The sequence below is a fragment of the Anomalospiza imberbis genome, chromosome 5 (assembly GCF_031753505.1).
Source record: "Anomalospiza imberbis isolate Cuckoo-Finch-1a 21T00152 chromosome 5, ASM3175350v1, whole genome shotgun sequence".
NCBI classification, from domain to species: Eukaryota; Metazoa; Chordata; class Aves; order Passeriformes; family Viduidae; genus Anomalospiza; species Anomalospiza imberbis.
In genome coordinates, this window is record NC_089685.1 from 58,203,071 (window position 1) to 58,220,521 (window position 17,451).

The window sequence follows — 17,451 nt, forward strand, 5'->3', positions numbered from 1 at the left end:
GATAGTCATGGCTGTGTACCCCTGGTATGCTGTTTTTAGTAACAGTTCAGTGTTGTAAGAAGGGCTTGGGTTAAGTTTAGTAGCAGTGTGCCAACAACTGATTATCTCTTTGTTTGTTGGCGTTTTTTCTGTAGTGTAGGAGTTTTTCTGTCTTTAGAATGACAAGATACTTGTAGTTTTAGTTGAGACTAGAGTGTGTTTTAGTCCATTCCAGAGCTGAATAACATTGAGGGGAAAACTGAAATGACAATGCAGTTTGGTTTTATGAATTATGTATTGTAGAAGATACTACATGGTATCATACCACTGTAAGCCAAGTGTAATGAGGATGTGAACATGCCTGCAACACTAAAATAAGCACCAAGTCTTCAAGGTCTGATAATTGTTGTTGATTATTCTTCTTAGTTACCTTTTTCTATTGTAAAATTGTCTGGTTTGCCTCAGAAAATAAATGTTCTTTTAAATTCTTGCAGATTCCTGCTTCAATGTCTCGAGGATCTTGATGCCAATCTGCGGAAGCTGAATTCACGTTTGTTTGTTATCCGTGGACAGCCAGCAGATGTTTTCCCCAGGCTTTTTAAGGTAAATGCCACCTTACAGTTGTTGTTTCTATCCACAAATATGACCAACAAACTAATCACAGCTAGGAATATTTCTTGTACTGTTTCATTCAGTGCAAGTTATTCATGCAAATACTGATCTATCCTTTTGCAGTTTTTCATTAAGGTTATTTGTGTTAGTTTTGAATTTTTTCTCTCTAATGTACTTATCATCAACTGAGCTGAGTTGCTTTAAGACTTTACTGGTTTTTGTTGTTTTCTTTCCAGAAACAGAATTGATTTCAAATGTTTTGCTAAGTGTAGGTACTGTATATTACTGCATTTTCCTTTACAGGTTCCCTTTGTAGTACTGAAACAAAATTTTGTGCACATGAATCCATGTTCAAAGCCTGACCTGTAAAAGCAATGTTTTATTTAGGCCAAATATCTGTTGTGATTGCTTTTTTGCCATTAAAGGTGATTTAATAAGCTTTTTTCTAGTAGTAAGATTGTTAAAAGCACAGTGTATCTAAAAAGTGATTTCTAGTCAAAGAAATGTAAGGATTTTGTGGGATGGGGTCTTACTGAGAGAATTAAAGATGTGAGTGATTGCTACTGATGGTAATATGTTGTCTATGGATAATAGTGTATTTAAGGTAATAATACTATAATAGTATTGTAAAAATGAACACTTGGCATTGATTTGAAGAGTTTTTTTCGGAATGATTGAATTGAGGTAACTGAAACAAGTGAAACTGGGGGATGCAAAAGGAGATATCCATTTTTCCAAAGAGGTTGTATGCTCATTATTTTTATTCCCAGGTCTTCAACACCAACCTGAAAACTCAAACCACATTTCTGTCTTCATTATTGTGATTTTGTTGTGAAATGCTAACTGGATGATACTTCTACTGGTCTTTCCCTGATTTCCGTTCAGTGAAGAATTTCCTGCAGGAGTACTGTGGTATTAGCTACTGCTTGCAACCCCTCAGATATCCAAGCTTGTTGTATCTATCTGCCAAACTTAGTTTGGTTGCATTTAAGTAGGAGCAAAGGCCTTCCTGTTGTGTGTTGCCTTTTGGATTTGAGCAACCTCTGACAAGTCTTCTTAAATACTTTAATGGCTACTTTGACTGCTCCTGTTTCAGATTTTGCTACTAGGCTGATCTTTCTATGCCTGGCAGCATTGGATTGCCACATGTTTAGAATATTAATTTTAGCTCTGAGAAGAAAATTAAAATAACTTGTAATATAGATACGGCATACAGCAATCAAAAAAGAACATTCACATCTGTCTGTGTCTTCTGGTTCCTCAAGTTAGTGTCTTTATCATATATTGGTTCACTAAGGGGCTTTTCAGGACATCCTCTATGCTCAAAACAAGTTACTGAAGCTCTTGAGGTTTTCTTCACTTTTGAGTGAAGTTGACCTGGAGCATGCATCTATGTCTTATATTTCACAACTTCTTTTGTCAGAGCAGTAGCTGTGCATCAGACACTTGCAGTGCAGTGAAGGGGTTGTAATACTGAACAAAGCTTTTCAGATCATCCCTATTAAATGTTTCAAAGGTGAGCAATGATCCTGACCCTGAAGAACGAACACATGTGGAAAAGAGAAGTTCATTTAAGTTTGAAAAAATAACTTCAGTGAAGTCATTAACTTAGGTAGGAGATAGTAGAACTTGTGTAGAGCCCTATCACAGATGCCAGCATCTGTGGATTTCCTGGGAATGAATGTATCGCCACTATTTCTTGGTAAGGCTTTCCTTTTCACGGTCTGAACAATTCCTTCAAAAGGCAGAATACTGGTCTATCTTTATCCTTACAAAGACCTCAAATACCTTTAGGCTCTTTCATTTAAGTTTTGGCTTGTTCTTGCCTCATTCTCTTCAATTTGTCCTGGTCTGCTTTCTATCTTTAGCTCTTTGGGCTGGGCTCAATAAAGAAAATAGAATTGAAACAATCACTATTTTTTTTAATGCATCAGTGTTGCTAAAACCATTCAGCAGTATGAGTATGTGCAAAATTATCTGTGATTCTTCTAATTGCCTGGCTCATGCTGATGTGATCTGGGTGTATTCACATTACACAGCAGTTGTCTTAGAGTTTCTTGACTTCCTTAGGTATGTGACTCTGTTTCTTGGACACTCTTCTTTGCAAAACGCCAGGGGAAAGAAGGGTTTAGAAAAGTATCTGCTGCAACTCGCCAGACAGTGGTTTTATGTTACAGAGCATTATGAAATGGGAAGTAAATGTTACGTTATGGGGTAGGAAGTTGCTTGAGGATTCAAGGCCTGCTGGGTTAGTCTGGGCAGACTTAAGGATGGTGGGATCTCAGCCTTGTTTCAAAGAGCAAGCACTCCTTGGAATCATCTGTCCTCAGGGCTGGGCTTCATCTAGGAGAGAGCTGGAGTTCAGAAGTGAAATCGCACCCTTGGTGATTAGCATTGAGTGCCCTCGTCTCTGGTGTAAATCCAATTTTCTGAAATACTATCGTGTATTAAATCAAGTCATTAAGATTCTGAGGGATTAGAAAGGTATTTGATTGATGTGATGGCTTCCTAGGATCATCTTGTGCAAACTTCATGTTTCCAATTTCCTACTGTTACAGAAGCTTTAGCCATTATTGATCCCTTTGTTGCCTTCTTTTTCCTCACCTGTGACTGTTGGCCTTGGTAACAGCATCTGTGACATAAAGAATATTGGACTTCAAGGTGTAAGGCATTCTATTTGTAGAAGACAGCCTTTTTTTATTATTATTATTAAGAATTTGAAGATTGAGTGAGGAGAAGGGATTTGGAAAAAGTAAAGAAAGTGTTTGGTGATAGGGCAGGGCAGTATTTCCACCCCCCTTCCTTGAAACTTCAGTTCTGCTCAAGCTGACAGGCATATGTAAAAAACTTTTCTGTAGAGCAAGGTAGTGCTGCTGATCCATGTTCAGAAGACAGCCTTTGTCATCTTCCCCTTCTTTTGAGTCTCTTAAGGTATGTGGATCCTAAAGTTGGAGATGAGTTTTCAAAATTTGCATGGAAATTGTTCCATTACATGTTGCATTAGTGAGCACCCACAGTAATAGGGTGGATGGAGGCTCTTTTATGCCTGATAGCTACTTAGATGCCAAAAAGTTGGACTTTATTTTTGTTCTTCTGGGTGCCTAATATATTTTGGATCTTTCTGTATTTCTGATAACTATACACAGGTGTTCCATTCTGCCCCTATCCTTTCAGTTCTCCTTTCCCTGCCCCTCCATCATGCAGCTGAGTTGCTAAAGGACCACACTTTTGGTCTGTGTTGTAGGAATGGAACATTGCAAAACTTTCTATTGAATATGATTCTGAACCATTTGGAAAGGAAAGAGATGCAGCTATCAAGAAACTGGCTAGTGAAGCAGGAGTGGAGGTCATTGTTCGGATTTCACATACATTGTATGACCTGGACAAGTAAGTTACCATTTACCTTGGATTTTGAAAAAGGAGGGGAAAAAAACCCTTGGAGTTTTTTGTAGTATTTATTTATATATTGTGGGCTACTTTCCACACCAAACAGCTCATTGTTAGGAAAACTACAAATTTGTTTTATGTTTCACTTTTATCCATCCATCCAAATTTTATTACATACTGAGTAGAACTTTGAAACTCCAAAAAATTATATATAACTGAATCTGAAATGCAGTTTTAATTTGGAGTTCCTTTGAAAATAATCTTTATGTTAATTAGCTGTCATTTATAATTAAGTTACTCAAACATGCCTGTAACTTCTCCCAAATAACATCTGGTTTTGTTTAGTTGCTTTGTTTGTTTTGTCTTTATTTCAGTAAGTAATCGGGGATTGTTTGCTATCCCTGTGTTGCCTTATTTAATGTCTTGTTATATTTTTCCACAGACCTATTTAAAGGATTGGTGTTAATTCCCTATTATAGAAACATAATCCACAAACTAGTTACAAGTATAATTCGTCTTCTCTTAACATTAGGTGATTTATTGTGGTAGCTGCCTATTTTATTCTGCTACAAGCCAATATATAAGAGACTGTTAGACATATGGGAGGGCAACGAAATTGGAAGTATTTACTTTTTGAAACCCATAGCTAACCTTTTTTATACCAAATTGGAAATTCTTTTTTTCCCCTCCCACCCAAACACCCTGCTAAATAAGCATTTGGTTCAATCTATCACTTTGTAGATTTTTCTTTGAGGTTTTCCGTTCTTCCAAGACTTCAGATATATTTTAAATGGCAATGCAGAACACGAAACTGTGTTTTTACAGCAGTCAGTGTGTATAAGCTACATTTTGATTTCCTCCCACATTAAGACTCTTTTAATATTGACTACTGTTATCAATACCAGAAGGGGGAAAGGGAATTTCTTTGAATGTAAATACTGTGGCATTGTAGGTGACTTGGATACTTCTGTATGTAGCTCAGATCTCTGTCTGCTTTGCTTTTCTTTGCCGTGAACTGTCCACGTTCATTATATCCTTGTTCGTGAGGAAATTTCTATAACCCAGGAATGAAGAAAAATGACTTGGTTATAAACAGTTAATTTATATGTCTCCCTAGTGGGGAAAGAAGGATGGTATATTTAAAGTTCTGTCTGGATTACCATGTATATTTGGGGTTCTATGTAAGCTGGAAGGAGGTAAGGAGATATTTCTTTGTATGTATAGGTATGTATATTTGATAAGAAAAACTGTTAAATACTATTGTCTGACATGCTTCTTTTCTGTTTTTCTTTAATACAGAATAATAGAATTAAATGGAGGACAGCCTCCTCTTACTTACAAGCGATTTCAGACCCTGATTAGTAGAATGGAACCCCTGGAGATGCCTGTGGAGACTATAACCCCAGAAGTAATGAAAAAATGTACTACTCCGGTTTCTGATGACCATGATGAGAAATATGGTGTGCCATCACTTGAAGAGCTGGGTATGTTCTGAGATTGCTTTGACATTTTGAAACAAGTAAGATGTAATCTACCACTAAAAGCACAATACTTAAAACAACAAGTGAGGTCCTGCTAGCGGGTAATTGTTACCCTGATGCAATTATGGCATACAAAAGGAATGAAAAAAGATAATCAACTCCTGTAAATTTTGGTTGTTTTCTGCTAGATGACAGGTCAGGTCAAACTATACTGTTTGGCTTCTTGTAATACAGCATAGCCATTTTCCCAGGGTACCAAATAATTATTAAGCTGCTAATTAATAGTCTTTGATGCTTCATTTTGTATTAAATATACTTTGTATCTTTGTGCTTCAGGTCATTTATCTGACATTTAACAAACTAGTTTAAAAAGAACCACCCTCTTTTCTTGATATAGTGAAAAAAGTAATAAGATAATTAATTACTTTAGAAGGCTCTGAGGGAAAAAGAGTCTTACATTTCTATAAATGTAATTTTAAGGAATAGTATCAGCTATTGTCCTATGAAACTCGTCATCTCTTTCCAGTTTCTCCACACATCCCAAAATACTGGCAAATGTGCTATGACCTCCAAATTGCTAACAAAAAGGTCTGGACATATTTTGGTTAACTGTTACTGCCCTGTCTAGTCCATTTGAACTCTTAAAAAACAGATCTTGGTTTCTAAAGCCTTTATAAGAAGTGATGATCTCACTATGCCGTGGTTAAGCTATAGGCAGACATGTTTTCCCACACATCTGGTGAGCAATCTTGGGGCTGGTGGGAGGATATGGAAAAAATCTGATTGCCTTCTTTTTATCTTTCTTTTGCGGCTCAAGTACGTGTTTATCATCAAATTAACAATCTCTGTTACTTAAGTTGAGGGCAGTGATACCTAGGAATGTTCTGAAGATAGCACTCAGGCTTTTACCTTGGTTGAAAAGTTTTTAGACATTCTGTAAATTACAAAAGCAATTGTTGCTTCTTAATAGTAATTAAAAAAAAAAGTTATGGCTTTAGGATAGCCTGCATATTGTAGATTTGGAAAATCTGAGGGGTCACTTCTTGCAAAAAAAAAACCCCAAACTAACCGGTGTAATTGGGACTGAAGTAAGACCATTCAGCATCTGAAATTTGTGATGTATATTAATGTAAATGTAAAAGGAAAAAATTGAGTTTTGCTGCAAGTTAGAGGTATTGGATGTGCTTTGAGAAGACTTGCCTGTGTCCTGTTTTAAAACAGACTTTTTCAGGTGTCAAACTTACGGTTTTTCTAAGGATGCAGTAGTCAAGTATCAGTATGCTGTAATTTTGTTGTCTTACAGTATAAGCAAACAAGCATTTTCCTTGTTTCACTTTCTCTTTCAGGTTTTGACACAGATGGTCTGCCTTCTGCAGTGTGGCCAGGGGGAGAAACTGAAGCTCTCACACGCTTAGAAAGACATTTAGAACGAAAGGTGTGTTTCAGATCACAGCAAGTCTGACACATCTGGGAAACATGCCTTACTGTGAAACCTAAGGGGATTTGGGCAAGTGGTGTTGAAAAAATCAAACCCACAAACTTGAACTCAAGGCCTCAATGCTGTAAAGCAATAGTTTGTTTTTTAAAGATGATAGTAAATTATCTTTGATATGAATTTTAGAGACAGTCTGTTTTACTCTTCTGTACTATAAAAAAACGTTAATTTATTTTTAAAGTAATTTTATTGAAAAACCCATATGTTTTATAGCTTTGAAGGGGAATTCTAGTTGTCTAGGTTTCCATTGTGTTTAAAAGAAAGGCACAGATAGCTCTGGAAGACAGTTCATGCCTTCTGCATTGAGTTAATTACCTTCTAGAGGTTCTGCTGATTCAAAAGGAACGCTTGTGTATCGTAGGTGACCTGACCATCTGTCCACTGTTTGGATTCAGTTACAGACAGTGTGTGATTTCTCCCTTTCTAAGTTGCTATGTAGGCTCTAGTCTGATTTTGCTGTGTGGATTTTGTTTTGTTTTGTTTTTTTAAGGCTTGGGTAGCAAACTTTGAAAGACCACGAATGAATGCAAATTCCCTTCTGGCAAGCCCTACGGGGCTCAGTCCCTACCTCCGCTTTGGCTGTTTGTCCTGTCGGCTCTTTTATTTCAAATTAACAGATCTGTACAAAAAGGTAGGACTTCTGTGTAGTCAGATACATGTTGTTAGATGCCATGGTTATCCCCTACTTCTCCTAATAAAATGTTTTTCTTTAATGGTGATCTTCAGGTAAAAAAGAACAGCTCCCCTCCCCTCTCCCTCTATGGCCAGCTGTTATGGCGTGAATTTTTCTACACAGCGGCGACTAACAATCCACGGTTTGATAAAATGGAGGGGAATCCTATCTGTGTTCAAATTCCATGGGATAAGAATCCTGAGGCTTTGGCCAAATGGGCAGAAGGCAGGACAGGTTTTCCTTGGATTGATGCAATTATGACACAGCTTCGTCAGGAAGGTTGGATTCACCATTTAGCCCGGCATGCTGTAGCATGCTTTTTGACTCGAGGTGACCTCTGGATTAGCTGGGAAGAAGGAATGAAGGTATTGTTTCTTATTCTTGAATTTCTTAAAGTGCTTGGTAAAGTTTCAGATGGTCATTCTATAATTGTTGCTGTGTGGTGTAAGTTGAATTTTAAACTTTAAATTGTGGGCAAAACTAAATTGGCTCTGATATACCAGGTGTGCTGAAATTTTACCTCTTGAATGTCCTCTTTTATTGGAATGTTATGTTTCTTGCAGTCAGAATAGGTCTGAAATTCTTTCAAATTTGAGATTTCTTCCTAAATCTTGAAAAATAAACATGGATAACTATTGCAATTTAGATTTTTTTCCCCAGTCATTCTGTGTGTCAACAATTTCTGTTCCTATCTTGCATCTGCTTCCCTGCAAAGAGTAAGTACTATGGGAATAAAAGAGAGAAAACTAAAAACTGAGAATGTCCTTTCAGCAATTTCTGTCACTTTGCCCAGTGTTAGAACTGTGAGTAAAGGCAACATGATTTGGCTGAAGGCTCATTGCAGTTATTTTATGCAAGTATAAGATGCTGAAGTTCAAATCTAAAATGTCAGGTTTTTGAAGAAAACAACAGAATAATTTATTCTCACTAATTAAGCCTTTTAATAAATTTTACATTTTTAGAAGTGTAGCATAACTTTTACTAAGCAATAATAATCGATTAAAAATTGAGAATCAGACAATTTTATTTTTGAAATATAAAAAATTTAATTGCCATCAAGATTTTGACCCCGTATTTCTATATGTATATAATCATATGAAATTTTCTTTCTTAACAAATCAGTTGTAGGCAAACACCTTTCGATTAAAATTTTGGTTATTTCTGCAGTTCACAAATACAGACACTGAAGATGCACATACATAGGTAATTCAGCCATAGGTAATTTATGAATTCAGAGGAATTCATAAATTCCTCTGTAAATTACAGATACATGGCAGCTTGTTCTTACTTTTACAGTAATACAGATACATGAAGGCCCCAGGCTTGTGCAGTGGAAAGATGTTCAACTCAAGTTTCCATAGCTAGCAAAAGTTAATCTGGCATTCCCCGTGGTGTTATTTCCAAAGTCTTACTACATGGCAGCATCTAGTGGAACAATTGTGTGCTAGCACGCTTCATATAAGGATCTTGTTGCATTATGAGTCACCATCTATTTGAAACGTTTTTGACGGTGTTTTAAGATAAATCCTATTTTTTCAAAACACTTTTTCCCCAAGTAGTTGCAGATATTTAGTTGAAGATACTTTTGTAACACATACTCAGTGTGTACTGTGGAATGAATGCCTCATTGAGTATATGGAGAAACAGATGGAGAGATCATTGTTTAATAGTATTACCTTATTTAGACCTTGTATAGGAATATTTGTTGAAGTTGGGTGGCAGTACTGTAATGTTGAGATTTTAGTGCCTTAGCATGAAGAAAGATGGTTGCTTTGGAACATTTGGAATTTATGTAAGTTTGAAATGAAACTCAGAACTTGCAAAAGTATGTATTAAATAAGTATCTCTTCTTAAAACTACTTCGAGTTCCACTCTTTTTATAAAAGGTCCTTGAGTGTTGTCCTTCACAGAATGAGGCTTTGCTCTGTTTTTTGTCAGCCTGATTACTAGTGATCTGACTGAGCAGATAAACTTGCTTTTATGCAAGTTAGTACTGTCTGTGTTGAAGATGAAAAAGCAATCAGTGCTGGAAGCTTGAATGTTTCACAGCTTCTGAGCTCCAGATTTAAAGTAAAACCCTCATAAATCTTCAACTTGCTCATGTTTTGTTTGGGTTGTTTTTGTTTGTTGGTTTGGTTTGATTTTTTTTTTTAATATAATAGGGGTAGCAAATTAGAATCCAAGTGTTTGGAAGATTTTCTTTTTTTTGGTCTTCAGACCAGAATTCATTACCTGTAGATGTCACACCATCCTTCAGTGTTCTTGGTGGTTCATAATGCCTCTCAGAATTTGAGTGTGTTCTCAAAACTGTGACTTGCTAGATCAACTAGAACTAGCTAGCTAGCACTAGTTGTGCTAGAACACAACTTCTACATGTTTGGGGTGCCCTAAAACTGTTGAATTCTTCTCTTGTGATTCCTCACATAGTGAAAGGTGCTGTGCAATTTGAGTTCAAAATGTACTTTGTATGTTCCCTGTTTTCTGGAAGTTTGCAAAGCTTACTCACCTGTGATGTGATGAAGCAATTCTTCTGAAAACAGCAAATGCCACTTGGAAGCCATGAGGCTCCAGCCGTCCTTTGGGGATTCATTTTTCAAGGATGTATTTATTTAAGAATGTGTACCTTGCTGAAATGTTTACAAGTTTGTTTACAGGATAAAAGCCTGGTTATGAATTTTTTCTTTTGTTCTTGAGTTTGGCATTAAGGCATTTGCAATTGCATACTGAGCGTTCTGTGAATGCTGCCAGGTAAGAAAGAGCTTAAATCCAAAACTCAGGAAGTAATCCTGAAAAAGTAGGTGTCTTGAAGGTGTGCCATGCCCAGACTAACTTGTTGCACTGATTTCTTAAGGTCTTTGAAGAGCTGTTACTTGATGCAGATTGGAGTGTGAATGCTGGAAGCTGGATGTGGCTATCCTGTAGTTCCTTCTTTCAGCAGTTTTTTCACTGCTACTGCCCAGTGGGTTTTGGCAGAAGAACTGACCCAAATGGGGATTATATCAGGTAACTCACAATCCAGAAATTGCAGTGGGTGTTGCCTAAGCTATTCAGCAGCTTTATACTTAACATGACCTTTTTACCCTTTTGTTATTTTTTTGAAGACGTTATTTGCCAGTACTTAGAGGTTTCCCTGCAAAATACATCTATGATCCTTGGAATGCCCCAGAGAGCATCCAGAAGGCTGCAAAATGTATTATAGGAGTTAATTATCCCAAACCAATGGTAAACCATGCAGAGGCAAGTCGTCTGAATATTGAGAGGATGAAACAGATCTACCAGCAGCTTTCACGATACAGAGGACTGGGTATGATTATAGATTATTTGTTTTATTTGTTTATTTAAAACTTCTCTCACCTTCTAGCAGTTAATAATTTAGTCTCATTGCAGTGAGAGTCAGGTCTAAGCTCAGGATGGAGACCAGGGTTCATATCCAAGTAAATACTATGTGTAATTGAGAAAGGAAAGAGTTTGAGGGGAGTGCCTCTCCAAATACTTCCTGGATTTTTTTTTCCTCTGGGTCTTTTGAAGTGTTTTTGTTAAACTGGGCCTTTTGTGCATTCGATAAACTCTGGTACAGTTTAGTTTTAGTAAATTGAATATGGTTCATAACTTCAGTGATACTGTATTTGCATATGCAAATGCTGTTGCAAAAGTAGGCACCAACCCAGGCCCTGGTGGATTCTTCCCCTTTGCTCTGAGAGGTAAACCAGGTGCACTGTACTGCTCAGGAAGGTGTGAGCAGTCAGAATGTTCAGCTACTGGGTATTGAATCAGGGTATGTTGCACTTAAACCCAACATACTGGGTATGTGTAACAAAGCAATATTGGAAAAGTTATGCAGAATATGATGTAGAAAAAATTAAGTGGACATAAACTAAAATTGTTTGGCAAAAAACAGAAGCAGGCAAGACAGAGAGGTGTTCTCCTGTCATAAAAGTAAACCACTTAAGGTGAGGGTGGAGAATTGGCTATCACAAGGAAAACAGAGTGCTGCACTTGATTTTTTTTTTCCCCTCTAGCTATCTTTATATATTTTGTCTTGTTTTTTAGGTCTCCTTGCAACTGTGCCTTCTAATCCAAATGGAAATGGAAATGGTGGCCTAATGGGCTATTCACCAGGAGAAAGCATTTCTGGTTGTGGTAGTACAGGAGGTCAGTCAAATTCTTTCAATACATAGAATTATTGGGACTGAACTACATGAACTTCTTTTATAATGCCCTTGCCTTTTTGTATTATAAGAAAGAACTGCTTCCATAAGACAATTCTGAGTGCAAGTCACAAATGTTTTCAAATTTATTCACTGCTTGATAGTATTTGAATATAGACATCTTTAAATTATTTTTTAAATCTCAAATATGCAAATATTTTTCACCTGTGTTTTTCTCCCTCCAAAAATTACTTATTAACTACTCTCAAACAATTTGATTTCAAAAGCATTTGAATATGATTTTGTCCTAGAAGTATATAAGCATCCTGATATTTATAATAAGGAGTGACTTGTGAACTTTCAAGGGAGAATTATTAACTTGTAAAGCTTTCTAATTCTGGCATTAGATTGCTTACAGGAATTTATTTCTACTAAGAAAAATAAGAACAGTATTAAGATTGTATTAACCCATGGCGTATCTTAAATACTACATACACCTTAGACTCTTCAATGTAAAAGGATACAGCAGAACTGGAAATCTACTGGCTTTATATTCTTCATAGGCTTTAGTCAAGGTTAGAAGCAGATTGTGGAGGAAGATGGACTTTATTGTTCTTAACCAGTACAGTTCCCTTAAAGAAATAAAATACAAACTCCTTAAAACAGGGTCCTTGAGCTTTTATTTCTTGTAAGTTTAGGACATGTATAAGATAAGAAAGGTTTATTTAAAAAAAAAAAAAAACTAATATTATGTGCACTCTTTTCTCTTTAAAATGCATTCCTATATACATGTACTTACACTTATCATATCAGAAATGTATTCCTTTTGTAGGAGGTTCAGTGAATATGGAAAGACAAAAACCTTTAGCGCTTCGGACCTGTAATGAGGGGGTTTGAAAAAAAAAAAGTTTAAAACCCACAATAAAAAGTCTATGTCTTGAAGAGGGGGGTAAACCCCCCACATTTTAAATCCCAAAACTGGAGTTTTACCTTCTGTTATGTTTAAGTCTTCTCCCTGTCTCTCCAGGAGCTCAACTGGGAACTGGTGATGGTCATTCTGTTGTTCAGTCATGTGCCCTGGGAGACTCTCATACAGGACCAAGTGGAATTCAGCAGCAAGGTATTATGACAGTGCCTGTCTGTAGAGGATCTCCAAATCCTTGCAACTATGGAAAACCAGACAAAACATCAAAATAGCATGGATAGATTTTGGGTGACAGCTGCTGTCTGCAACATGAACTGACCTTGTTTCTGTTCTTGAAACGTAGAAATTATTTCTTAGAGTGAACTTGCTTGTCTTGTCATTTTTATCTCTCAAGTGCTCATCTGCAGCAGTATTTGTATGTTTTGAGTGGGAGGGATCACAGATATGACTAAAAAAATAAATAAACATAATTCTAGGCTACTTTAAAAGAAACTGAAAACCAGAAGTTCACCTTGTGTGTTGGATATCAAAATTTGTATGTTATCTTTTCTCGGATTTCACTACCACTCTTTCCATATATCATTAATTTCCGCAGTTATGTGTGGATAGTCTCTTATTGTGGAAGCAAATATTTGTTACTTTAACTATACAGAACCTTAAGCTGTGGTTTGTGACAGATCCAAGTTACAATGAAATTTAACCCAACTGTTTGTTTCTTTGCAGTCTTAACAGAGGTGGTGTGTTTACTGATCAGGAAAGGCTGTAATCTGTGTTTGTTTAAACACCCAGAACGTAACTGGAACACCGCAACTGTTCAGAACAAGAAACCTTGCAACTGCTTCTGCTGATTGCACTATTCACGCAGAACTCTCAGTTTCAAGGTTGCCAGTAGATAGTTTACATAAATCAGAAGAAAGTTCTCATCTTTCTTTTAACTTACTTGATTTTTTTGTTTTTCCACAACTAAGTTATGCCAGGGATTCATTTGCGTTGCTATAACAAAATAATAAAAAGAACTTGGCAGAAGTAAAATTTAAATTTAAAATTTAATTTAAAATTTCTAACAGTTTATAATTAAAGAGTTTGGGTATACAAGCATTCTGCTTGTTGCAAATATAGTGCATAAATATGTAGGCACTAAATGTTCACTCTGCAGATATAAGTGCATATATGTTTAACTGCTGTGGACTACCATGAGGCTTATTTTTCTTTTGCATAAGAACTCTTCTGCATTCAGGATAGTTTCTGGCAGGATTTTTCTTGATGATGGAAAATAAATCAATTGGCTTCTTTTTGTTGTTGTACAAAACATAATTTTACACTTGCTTGCAGCTCTAAATTTTATGTAGTATAATAAATATCTACTGTATCTGAACAGGTTACTGTCAAGCAAGTAGTATCTTACACTATGCTCATGGAGACAATCAGCAATCACACTTATTGCAAGCAGGTAATTTAAACAATATTGAAAAAAAAAAAACCAAACACTTTTCTTGGATATATAAGGGTGCAATAGAGTCTTAATGTAAACACTGATTTTAAATTATCAGGAAGAACGGCCCTTGGTACTGGCATTAGTGCAGGGAAACGCCCAAATCCAGAAGAAGAAACTCAGAGCGTTGGACCAAAAGTCCAGCGACAGAGCACAAATTAAACTGGTAAGATCTGAGGCACCTTCAAGTTATCAAAGTTCTGTACAAATTTTGTGTCTGTGATAACATTCATGTCACTGCAATGCAAAGGATCCTAAACTATTGCTGTAGATATTTATTTTCTGGGGATGGGACAAACACACAGTATGAAATTTCTGGCTCTAAGAGTTTGTGAAGTATGAGATAGGAAGTAGTGACAAAAATCAAGCCAGACTGAAGGTTATCAGACACAGATCCAAGTGTTAATGAAAGGAAGATGGATAAACTGTAACTTTAATACATTAGCAGAGTTGCGTAAGTAGCTTGAGTTACTCTCTGTTCCCACATCTCACCTTAAGCTGTGCCAGTAGCATTGTTTGTATGAATGTATGGTGACCTGAATCAGAAGACTAAGACAATTTAAAAGGAAGAGCTCAGGGCCTAGATTAGTTTAGATACGTAAGTGGACTAAGCAGAACATGTTTCAGAGAGATACTGCCAAAAACCTGCAAAATGCTGATGTGGTTCCTGAGTGTGAAGATGTAGGGACAAATAGATCTTTGTCATTGGTCTGTAATCGAAGCAGGTTACTCAAGAGTGCCCAACTGTCAAGTTGTGGTGAAAAAGACTTGAATTTGGGGAAGGCATTGTAGATGGATACACACAAACAGCTGTGGAAATGTGGAGAGAGAAGCAGAAAACTGGAGAACGAGTTTTGTATGTGTAAAATAATCAAAATAGAAAAGATAAGTCAATTGTGATTTTTAGATAATGTTGGGAACAGGATAGAGGAAAGAAAAGGCCAAAATTGTTATACCTCTTCCCCCGGTGAGCTTGATTTGAGAGGAACAAGGAAGATGACCTGAAAATAATTAAGACTAAATTAAATTAAAGAGTAATTACTAAGGAGGAAAGCCAAATAATGGAGGACTGTCTAAGATAAGAGGGGACAGGATTTCAAGACTGGGAGCCTGGCTGCAAAGGTTAAAAGTGATCAAAATGTTTAAAAAAAAAACAAGTGGAGGATTGATCATCATGAAATTTGAAGAATAAGTAAGAACAGCACAACAAGCGAGATAATAGCACATGGAGAGACATTGTTGGAACTGGAAAACAGGGATTCCATACAACAAGTGTAGGAGATGCATTCATCATCTCTAGAGATAAAAAGGGAAATTCAGTCTACTTTGTTTGGTTTTGACAGCAAGATCTAATTTTGCTTGTTATACAGTGGCAGCACTTTGTCAAAGTTACTGCAGTCTATTTGGAACACTGTGTCGTACTGATTTGATTCAGTGCAGAACCACAGCATTGTTTCCGTAATGCTGTCAGTTGAGGAAGTGAGCTGAGACCTTAGTGAGTGATCCATCTGCTATTTTCTCACATACTGGAAGCCCTATAAACTGCTTCTGTGTTCTCAGACTCATCTCTGTTACTTGGATGGGCCTGAGTGGAACATAATTCCAACAGAGTCTGTGTTTCAGTAGCTGTCTAATCCTTAGTATGTGTAGATTCATTCAGCATCCATGTTTTGTATTGCAGAATTCCTTAGGTGCTCGTGTCTGTGTAGAAGAAGTACCTGCAGAGCGAACGTCTGGTTCCTGTCTAAGTTCTTTTGCAATTGAGAGACAGGTTGGAGGGGTTTTTAGTTTGGCAGAGAAGATGATTTGGTTAGGGTGTTCAAAGCATGCTGCAAAAGCATTATAGTCAATACAAACATAAGCCAAGATCATACGCAAAAACACAGCTGGCAAAAGGTTGTACACTTCTGGATAGCACTCAAGTAGAGAGTACAGAGGCTTTTGTTGGGTTTCTCTTATTTTGTTTCCTTCTCCTTTTAGCCTCTAAGGTAAGCAGTAAGAATTCTGAGTATTTGGGCCAGTACAGATTGGGACAGGGCTTCCTGCATTGAGAAGGGGGGAATCAATATTGGTCTCTTGAATTCTGTCTTCAAAGACTCGCATCAAACTGCTTAAGAATATTTTTTTCTTTTTTTCTTGCAGCTTGATTGGAAGAGAAGTATGCCACTCAACGAACACATTGGACAAAATTCCTGCTACTCTGTATTGGAGCTAAAGTGTTGTGAGAGTTCATGTTCTAAAAGTACATACTTTTTCATAAATTATTTTCAATTGTTCTCAGTTGTTGTAAACAAGTCCAATTTTTGGAATGCATTATTTCTAACTGGCATTTCTATGGTTTTTAACTTTTTAATGACTCTTTCACAAAGGGCAAATTGAGTTTTGTATATAAAGTATTTGGTGAAGAATTTGCTAACTTATTGTAAATATAAATATTCATGATTAGTGATAGACCCATCAATATATTTTTGATAATCTTTCATGTATATGGTAGTAGGAAAAGCTATAGTGCTGTCTGAAAAATGTATGAAAATAGAAAGTTTGGAAGTTTTTAAATCATTATTATTTTTAGATTACATACTTGAACTCTGTATGATCAATTTCATATTTTCATAATGTAAGTGCTTAGGACTGTGTTTAATCAAATACAGTAGAGTTGTAACCGTAATTAATCACACCTGTATATAAAACACATGCCAATTTTAGTCGAGTTGTAAAATTTTCATGTATATGTCCAGTCCTTGTATTTCTCAGTTGCCTTGTTCAGTAATGACATACCTTGTTAATAAATTAAGAAAATTGTATATATAGATACATATGTTTGTCTTTTGTGTAATCTATTGCTCCTGCTTATAGTTCCAAGCAGAACTGTTTCAGGAAAGAAGAGAAATACTCTTTTTAGACTTAATCTGGAAGTCACAACCAATGAACTGTATTACCTTTTACTTCCAAATTTCATAATACTGAAGCAAAAAAAATATTCAAATTATCCAGGCCTTTTTCGTGAAACTGGCATTTCTGAAATGCCAGTTTCTGAAAATGTATTCTGACCATTAAGTATTTTTCACTAATGTATTTAATAAGTGATTCTTCACAATACAGGTGTTTGGGTTGGTATTTTTTCCCTGCTGTCATTGCACTTTGCTTGATAGCAGTGAAGTCTTTCCTGCAATGCATTTAATTTCCTGCTTTTTGAGAATGTTGATTTCAGACTTGCTTGAATACTCAGTCAATACTGTCTCAAATTTTTAGAGAAGTT

The 17,451-nt window shown here is 36.3% G+C and overlaps 1 protein-coding gene across 2 annotated transcripts in view; it reads left to right on the forward strand.

Moving 5' to 3' along the window:
• Window positions 1–17,008, forward strand: part of CRY1 (cryptochrome circadian regulator 1) — a 38,467-nt gene extending 21,459 nt beyond the window's left edge. The window contains exons 2-14 of one of the 2 annotated variants that reach the window (XM_068191063.1): window positions 474–582; window positions 3,836–3,978; window positions 5,278–5,462; window positions 6,806–6,894; window positions 7,445–7,585; window positions 7,681–7,992; window positions 10,479–10,630; window positions 10,729–10,931; window positions 11,678–11,779; window positions 12,803–12,895; window positions 14,079–14,150; window positions 14,251–14,358; window positions 15,874–17,008. In XM_068191063.1, the coding sequence (XP_068047164.1) occupies window positions 474–582; window positions 3,836–3,978; window positions 5,278–5,462; window positions 6,806–6,894; window positions 7,445–7,585; window positions 7,681–7,992; window positions 10,479–10,630; window positions 10,729–10,931; window positions 11,678–11,779; window positions 12,803–12,895; window positions 14,079–14,150; window positions 14,251–14,354 (1,705 nt within the window). In that variant the 3' untranslated portion in view covers window positions 14,355–14,358; window positions 15,874–17,008. The remainder of the gene's footprint in view (window positions 1–473; window positions 583–3,835; window positions 3,979–5,277; window positions 5,463–6,805; window positions 6,895–7,444; window positions 7,586–7,680; window positions 7,993–10,478; window positions 10,631–10,728; window positions 10,932–11,677; window positions 11,780–12,802; window positions 12,896–14,078; window positions 14,151–14,250; window positions 14,359–15,873) is intronic. The other variant, XM_068191062.1, reaches the window with a different exon arrangement.
• The last annotated feature ends 443 nt before the right edge of the window (window positions 17,009–17,451 follow it).